At 34.3% G+C, this 9507-nt stretch overlaps 1 protein-coding gene across 6 annotated transcripts in view; it reads right to left on the bottom strand.

The window, feature by feature from the left end:
• Positions 1-459: 459 nt before the first annotated feature.
• Positions 460-9507, bottom strand: part of Ptbp3 (polypyrimidine tract binding protein 3) — a 119790-nt gene continuing 110742 nt past the window's right edge. For all 6 annotated transcript variants that reach the window (XM_087183357.1, XM_087183358.1, XM_021262243.2 and 3 more), the window contains 2 exons: positions 5660-5737; positions 460-5536 (listed from right to left, as the gene is read on the bottom strand). In XM_087183357.1, the coding sequence (XP_087039483.1) occupies positions 5404-5536; positions 5660-5737 (211 nt within the window). In that variant the 3' untranslated portion in view covers positions 460-5403. The remainder of the gene's footprint in view (positions 5537-5659; positions 5738-9507) is intronic.

Below are 9507 nucleotides of genomic sequence, written 5' to 3'. Positions count from 1 at the left end.
AGCTCAGTGAGGCCGCAACCTGCGTGACAAGTGCAAGGTCCTGAGTGTGATCCCTGGTACCGGAAAAAAGAAAAAGAGAAAGAAAAAGAAAAGCACTTTGCTCCTCAAAATAACAATTATCTCTAAATTAAAAGAGCAGCAGTTATTTTTTTCTGTTTTTAAAGTTGCTTGAATATGTGTTTATATTCTTTATGACAAACTGAGAAAGATTACTATGGAAAAAAGAAGAAAATGACATCATTAGAATTACAGGTAAGACAAGGCAAACCGAAAGTACATACAAGAACACAGAAAAATTTAAGAGACTACAGATGTTATGACATTTATTAAAAGGCATGCTACAATGCTATATTGTTAGGAAAAGAGATTAGAGATATCAAGTAATAGCAAATATACAAACTGCAGGAAAATGGAATATACTGTAGAGTACAGAAGCTTGAATTAACCATGCACTACGCATTTAGAAAATATGCTTTTAATATTTTATCTTCTCTTTGCATTTATAACATAATTCACTTCAACGATCACAGAATCCTTTTCTTCCAATGCCACAAACCGTATTACAAATGAAAGCTGGTACTGCTGCTTATCAAAATATACAAGACAATTGATGTTTTACATAAAACCACTTTATATGTTAACTTGTTCCCAAAACCTTTTTTTTCTTTTTTGGCCTGGTTAAAAAAAAGTTGTTACAAATATTTACAGCATTTTCTTCTGTTAGGTGAACATTCTTACAAACTGAAAAAGGGAATTTTATGAACAGACCGCGTAAAACACAAGACAATGTCAGAGGCTCCTAGCTGTGCTATTTATTTTTTCTGAATACAGTACTGAAAATGCCCATCAAACTCTTGTCATCCTAGTCCATTCTGTTCATGTTTAAACTCCCATTTCTTTAAGTAGTCTATTCACTAATAGGAAATAGGAAGTAAAGGCCGCTTTGCACTGGGTCTTTCAGAAAGGAGCTCGGGGAAAATGCTTGATAGAGGAGTTAAAACCAGAACAGTCAGTCTTTGGTCAGAGCAATGAGGTGACATTTTGATGTAAAACTTTGCCTGGTCAACAATCTTTATAATTAGTACTTTCTAGATGTGGGATGAATTTTTTAAAGATCTGGGTAACAATAATGGAAATGGAAAAAAAGGCCAGAGTATGATTTTTTTTAAATGACACCAAAAAATAGCTATTTAAATATGTTATTACAACTACTATATAAATCCAACAAGTGAAAAATAACAACAACAAAAATCTGTTGACAGTGTTGAGCTTGCCTTAAGCAGCTTTCAATCATCACCATTATCACCAAGGTCACTGGACCAGACAAATATCCCTGTTCTCTGGAACATATGCCTCAGATTTCAAAAACTAAGGTGACTACCACAAAGATTTAGAGCAGTTCTGTTCTTGAACCAGCAAAAGCTCTATAATGAATATTATGTGATCAAGGCAAAAGTGTAACAGAGAATGCATTTACAGAGTTACAATTATTTGCTTGTATGACTAGTTTGTGGGATAACATTCTCTTAAAACTACATAGTACATACTTCCTGAAAATCAGAATACTGATACTACCTTAGTCTCAAATAGGAAGAAAAGGTCAATTAAGACTACTGAAGAAGGCACATAGACTTTGGTCCTGTTTTGTTTTTCTCTTTTTATAAAACCCCCCAAATTAGGATTTTAGTAATCTCCTACTTTTTAAACCATTCACAACTAGCTGTTAGAAGTTGCTCCGAAAAAAGACTGTAATAGTCTTGTAGATAACAACACAATTCTTGTGAAAGACAGCTGAGTTACACTTCAAAATTTTGTGCAATCTAAATCATATTTGTTTAGGTCTGGCAGTTTTATTTTCATTAATAACAGATTGAGACAAAGGAAAGGGTAAGAAAAATGTATTACACATAGTTGCTGTCTCTTTTTGGTTTAAAAATAGCAGTACACATTATATTTTTAAAAAGGCTGACAGTTTGGCAAACAAGGTATTTCAGTGATTTGCTGGGGAAGAAAAAGAACACATACTTTCAAGTTTGTCACTTTTTTGTCCAAAAATATTTAATGGAAACAGAAAAGAAACTTCCTAACAGTATATTAAAATATAAACATAGTGATCTGATGACAAGGAATCTGACAATAAGAGCTAATTCTTCAACTAAAGCAGAACCTAGGATCAGCTTAGTAGGTGGAGCCAAGGAAGGCCTTGCTAAGGAATCAGGCTGGAAGAAATTGCGGCTCTAAAAACTAAGTTCAAACATTGTTATGATTAACTGATAATATTTAGGCTTAAGTAATTTATGGCATTCTGTAGGAGCTACTGGGTCATTCTGATACTCTCCAGTAAATAAATTGTCAATTAAGGTAATACAATATTTTGCTACTTTGTATCTTACATAAAACATTTTACTACTACCCAAGTTATTCAAATCTTAAAACATTTCGGCATAGATTGCTATTGTTAAATGTGAACTGCTATTTTTTAAAGTCCTGAATGTATATACTTTGTGTAAAAGTCAAGATACCTCAAAAAATGATACACCAATATTCCTTAAAATAAAGTAAATAAATTTAAAAATAGGATACTGTGGCAGATCGACAGCAAAAACAAACCATCCCTTAGCATATACTGAAAAATCCATGCCAAAATAAAAATATACAGATCCCATTTTTCCACCACCCTGATATGTTTAAATTTTTTTACAAAAGCTATGCCAACACAAATACTGTAGACTTCTATAATTCAAACAGCCAAGAGCTCAATAAGGACAACATCCATGTGCTACAGCTAATTTTAAACACAATCTGATGGCTTTGAACATGCTCTTTAAAAACAAGAATATCCCACTTTTCCAAATCTTAATTTGGTTATTCTTTGTCAATAAATTAAAATGTATGTAATGTGCATATGTATATACAACATTAGAAGGACGCATGTATGTATATACACTTATCTATATACACACACAAGCGCAAACACACACACACACACACACACACACACATCTATCTACACAAATCCCTGAAAAGGATTTAAATGTTCTCTCTCAGACTTAAAGGCCATCTCCTTCTTCAAAATTACATTCAACACTATTATGATTTACCTTCTGCTATCAGTAATTTTTGCTACACTTATGCTGGATGTTATGAGAATCATGAATAAATTACACAATAATTCCCAACTCAAAACAAATGAAGTAACCCAATTTAACATGCCACTGAATATTATAACAGTGCCTGTGTAGAAGGAAATAAAGAACAAATTTAGGGAGGTTTCTTTTTTTGGTTTTTGTTTTTTTGGTACCGGAGATCGAACTCGGGTCCTTGTGCTTGCGCAGCAGGCGGCGAAACCACTGAGCTAAATCCCCGGCCCTGGGAGGTTTCTTAATTATTTTTCCCTTCTTTCTCTACTCATTGTGTAGGTAAAAATATATTTCAAAAGTGGAAGGAAAAACCCCCCAACTAGGTAAATGATTATGCCTATTTGGCCAATACTAAACTGATCATTTGAAAGGTCTCTACTTAGTGTCATCTTTTCCTATTCTACCAACTAACTGTTGCTTGGTGTTGAGTGAATTCTGATTTTATGTCTCTTTCAATCTCTAAATTTTTGCAATATTTTTTAAATTAAAAAACCTCCCTAAGTTCAAATTAATGGTTGGAATACAGCAGAAAGATTGAGATATTCTTTTTAAAGTTGAGATGAGCCACTTAAAAAAATACAAAAAGTGTAAAAGGGGTGGATTAAGTTGATCCTTTTGATAAATTCTGCTTTAAAAAAATCTAATCAAGCACTGAAGGAATAATTAACAAAAGTGGTTTCTTGTTAAGAAGAAATAATTTTACATTATACAGTCACTGAAGCAACATTAAAATGCACTTACATTCAACCAAAAAGAGAAAAAGGAACAGAGTATAAAAAATAGCCCACCTTCTTATACTCCCAAATATGTGAGCACTCAGTAAATTACACTAACAAAGAAAAGCAAAGTTCTCACTTGAGTACTGAGAAGAACCAAGTAATCCTGAGACAAATTCTTATGGGCAATAAAGATTAGACAAGACCCAGAAACTAAGATTGCATTCTACAGCCCCAAATTGGTGTGTGATAACTGGCAACAACTGCTACCAGTCACAATGTAGAGGCCTACAAGTGTACACTGAATATTCCTCAAATTATTCACCCTTCCCTACCCCACCTCTGCACCAAAGCACCAAAAATTGGAATAAAAACTATTACTTATTGAAAACCACTTAAAATTGCAATGAAAAAACCTTTTTAAATCTTTACCAAAACAGAGAAAGAGAAAACAAAATGCTCACCAAGCCCACAATATAGCTTTCAAGATATTTAGATAAAACTCTAACCTATTGTATCTTAAGCACATAATAAGGCACATAATAAGAAATTAAGTAAGTACACAGTAATTCTAAGTATTAGAGATAGTGGTACAAAAAACCCTTGAGATTAATTCTTTTCTAAAAGAAGACCTTACCAAAAATAACTTTTAAAAAATCTGTCAAACCATATGATAGACCTGAATATTTTCCATAAGACTGTAAACTTTTTTCTGAAAACAATTATAAAAAAGTAGTTTATAAGTAGGATTATTTTTTAAAATTTCCCAATATCATATTTATATTACTCAACAAAAAAGTGTCATTTTGAGATTTAAGACATGATTTTTCTAATAAAATTATTAGTTATTCTGACATCTTAATATATCTTAGTTGAATTTGACTTAATTTCCCTGGGCACAGTTGAGACACTTCATTGTTCCAAATAAGTCTTAAAAAGATAATGCATTATTCAAAGGAGTGTCAAAGAGTTTAAAAATGAAATCATAGAATCAAAACATGCATGTTTATAAATCTGCTTGCAATACAATTCATGTGTTTATGTCTAACAACCATCATTATATGGCAAATATTTGACATAATTTAAAAGTGAACATAATTTCCTACAGGGGTCAGACTTTTGAATCTTAAAAACTTGATTGTGATTTAAATTACTTACATCAAGTAATTTTTAAAGTCCATATCCTTAAATCTCTCAAAGTACAAAGGAGTTTAGAAATGTCATATAAGGCTAATCTGACCCAAACTAAAAAAAAAGTCTGTCCTCTTGAAATTGATTTTAATGTGGGGAATTAAATTATGGAAAACACATTTTTTATACAGGTACTTTCATAGAAACCATGGTAGAAAGGAAAACAAACTTTTGATTATATACCAGCAGGGGGAAAAAGAAAAGAAAAAGAATATCTCATGTTTTTAATATATTTAAATATCAAACTCAGAGTTATTTTTGTGAAAGAGGCAGAGTTGGTCTTGAACTGCTTCAGTCTATGTCTGAAGGTTTTACTGTCACTATGGTCCAGTTTTAGGAGAAAAATTCACAGAAAATCAGATTGTAGATTTTGAGAAGGAAACTCTGAGGTGGTGATTTTCTCCAAGATCATGATTATGAAGTTCAATGAGGGCCTGGATTGCTTCTTCCACAGATCCTAACTGAATGAGTGCCATTTTGCGATCTTTCCTGAAAATAGCATAAAAAGTATTTACAATTAATTTTGTTTCCAAATTTCTCCTTCCACCAGAAGACTTCATTTACAAAACATGTTAAATAATGTTAATGTGTTTCTTGAAAGCAAGGACTTACTGAAAGAATTTAAAAGCCTTCACTGAACATCCAGCCTCTGTGAAAATGTTCTTCAGATCATCCATTGTAACAGAAGGGCTGTAAAAACATCAGCGCATCAATTACATTAGCCCCAATTCTCAAATGAAGCAAAGATTAACTTGAGCCAACACCAAATCTCTAGAGTATTTTGTATTTGAACAGAATTACTGAGCCATGTAACAAAGACATGATTTGGAAGGGCCTAGAAAGATTCTTATGACTGACACACATGCATTCTCAAACAACAGAATTTTCCCTTAACCTTTTCTTTTAAAGTTACTAGACTATGAACCCAGAGTGATCTACCACTGAGCTACACCTTCAGTCATTTGTATTTTGAGACATGGCCTTGCTAAATTTTCCAGGCTCTCTTGAACTTGTGGTCCTCTGGTCTCAGCCTCCTGAGCAGCTGAAATTGTAAGTGTCTGCTATCACATCAGGCCAGTCTCAATCTGGGCTAAAGATACTAACAAATATAAAAAGGTCAAAAAGTTCTTTCTAGATGTGTTCTTTTAAAGTGATTATTACAAAAGTGTCCTCAGTTATTAACTAGTACTTCCAAAGTTACTTCCCTAGCTCTGACTTGTCTATTATAGCCTAGAGCTCTGCATTTTCAATTACCTTGAGGGTAATACTTAATGTGGATATGTGGTAGTCAGGTTCTGAGATGGTCCCCAAGTACTTCTGCCTCTAATATTCACATGCTTCAGAATTCCCTTCTTACAGTGAATAGAGAAACAGTACATGTACTCTCTAACCAAAAACTGATGGTATGCTCCTTCAGGTGACTGTACTTTTGCCTAGCCTTATTTTGGGGGGCTGTGCTGGTAACTGAACCCAGGGCCTCATGCAGGTTAAGCACATGATCTACCACTGAGCTACACCGCCAGATCCCCTTTACCCAGCATTTTGACTGCAACCATAAGAGAGATTTCAGACAAACCCACCCAGCCTCTGATCACAGTAATAGTATGAGATACTGAATATTTACTATTGTGTTAAGCTGTTATGCTTTGGGGTGATCTGTTATGTGGCAGCAGAAAACTAATATAATGGTCTATGAGCCAGAGAGTCAACTGATGAAAAATGGACTCATCTTTTCAAAACTGACTAGCAAAGACAATGTGGAATTATCATTGGCTTGCAGGAAGACAAATCTGAGCCCACATTCTTGGTTGGTTTTTTTTTGAGACAGGGTCTTGCTGTGTAGTTCAGGCTGGCCTTGAACTCACTATTTAGCTTAGGCTGGCCTCAAACTCACAGTATTCCTCCTGCCTCAGCCTTCTGAATGCTGGGATTACAGGTGTGCACCACTACACTCAGCATTTTTTTTTTTAAAAAGAGATATTTAATTTAATCAGAGGTTTTAGTCCAGGGTCAGTTGGCTTCAAGGCAGAACCATCATATCAGAATGGACTGACTGGTGGAGCAAAGCCGCTCACTTCACAGTGGCCTGGAAGCAGAGCTGGGGAACAGTGCCCTTGAGCCCATATTCTATTCCTGACCTACTTAGCATACCACTTTGAGTAATTACTCACCCTTAGTCTCTGGTCCATCAATAAAATGAAACTAATGACCTTATCTCAAGGATTATTACGGATAAACTGATAAAATCATAATATAGAACAGTAAGTGCATGGAACTAAGAGGTAGGAAGAAATGGGAAGTTACCGGTTCATGGGTACAGAGTTTCAATTTGTGATGATGAAAAAAGTTTCTTCAGATAGATATAGGTGGTGGTTACACAGTAATGTGAATGTATTTATGTGACTGTTCTCTGCATTGTACACTTCAAAACAGTTAATTTGTTGTGCATGGTGCAGGTAATCCCAGCTACACAGAGGCTGTGGTAGGAGGATCACAAGTTTGAGGCCAGCCTGGCAATTCAGTGAAACTTTGTCTCAAAAAATTTTTTAAATAAGGACTGAGGATGTAGCTTAGGGCTCAATGGGTTCAATCTCCAGTTCCACTCCTACAATAATTTTATGTTATGTAAAATTTACCACAACTATCTTTAAAAAGGGTTGTTATGAACATTAAGTGAGGTAATATGCATAAAGCAACAGCAAAGTAACCAGAACCTGGAAGATGGCTCAAAAGATATTAAGATATTTCTTTTTCTACCTATATAAATTGCAACTGGTGGCCAGCTCCTGCATAAAGGGTTGTTTTTAAGAAGCTAACAATGACATACTCATTTAGTTACTTCACAATGATGAATTGCTACATTTCTGTATTCATGTACTCTGGATTTTTTTTATGTGACTGCTCCAACTTCTCAGTTATAAGAAGTTCACTGCCCAATTCAGATTAAAGGTTTCTCCTAACTTCCTAACTGCACACCAGCAAGGGAGGGTGGGCATTTAGCAGTACAGTTTTTTGAATAATTCTTTTCCTTTGTTATTTATCTTTTTTTTTGGTTGTGATGAGGGTCAAATCCAGGCCCTTGAGCATGCCAAACAAGCACTCTACAACTAAGCTATATCTCCAGGCTTTAGCTCATATTCTTATTCTCAATAATGATCAGAGAACTTTACCCTTTCCATCTCCTTAGTCTTTAAATTTTTACACACAAAAGTATCTCCTATAGCTTTTTTTTTTACATTAAAGTTAAATTTAATAATCAAATAGAAACAATTTGTTACTTCACAGATTTACATGGGAGAATAAAGTCATTTATACGTTCTATAAATATCCTTTCAGTTACCCAAAGTCCCATAGCTTTTATTCCTCCTTCCAAAGCTTACTTTGTTTCATGTGTTAGTTTAATATATACAAAATTGACATTTTTGTAGATGAAGGATTAGTACAAGAGTTGCCATATGTTTTCTTAGTCTTTGTGGGCCATATAACCTCTGTTGCAGCTATTCAGCTTTGCTGTGATAGTTTAAAAGCAGCCATAATAGATATTATGGAAATGATAGCTGTTTTACATCAAACTTTATGGAAGGTGAAATTTGAATTTATGTCATTTTCTCATATAAAGTATTTTTCTTCTGCTCTTTTTCTCAACCATTTTAAAATATGAAATCACCTTTAACCCAGCACTTGAGAGGCTAAACAAGATGATAAGTTTTGAGGCCAGCTTGGGATACACAGTGAGTTCAATGCTGGTCTGGCCTGGACTATATAGTAAGAATGTCTTAAAAACAGAAACAAAAAAAGGCAAACATCATCCTTAGTTCGTATGTATAAAAAAACAGTCCTGGGCTGTGGTTTGTCAATAGCAGAGCTGAAGATAACTAAAAATTACTATAAACCAACAGAATACTGGTTAAGAAAGAGACCTATAGATGGTCACAAAAAATAACTCTTAGCATCCCCTAAAGCCCCAGTGCTGGGGACTGAACCCAGGGCCTTTGCACTGGGCTACATCCTTTCTTTTTAAAAGAAAATTTGAGGCAGGTCTCTCTCGCTGACTCACTACATTGTCCAGGCTCGGCTTGAATCTGGGATCCTCTTGTCTCACTGTGTAGAATGCTGGGATTACAGGCATGAGCCACTATGGCCAGCTAACTTTTAGTTTTTAAGTAATCTATAACTTGCAGATCAAATGTACAGAATTCATTTTTACAACATTCTTCACCCTCCACGGTACTGAGCTATGTCCTGGCTCTTTTTTATTTTATTTTTAAAATTTGAAACACAGCTTTATTAAGAGCTTTTATAAAGCTTTATTAACTTGGGCTTGAACTTGGGATTCTCCTCCTTTAGCCCCTCAGAGTACTGACATTAAAACCGTGTGCTACCACATCTAGCACCAAATTCTTACATACATAATTTGATACATATATAAATTATCTTAATTTTGATTACTATATTGGTTA

The sequence above is a fragment of the Heterocephalus glaber genome, unplaced genomic scaffold (genome assembly GCF_053883595.1).
Source record: "Heterocephalus glaber isolate CG9 unplaced genomic scaffold, H.glaber_assembly_v1.0 deba00001479, whole genome shotgun sequence".
Lineage (NCBI taxonomy): Eukaryota > Metazoa > Chordata > Mammalia > Rodentia > Bathyergidae > Heterocephalus > Heterocephalus glaber.
This window is presented reverse-complemented; position numbering and strand designations above follow the sequence as displayed.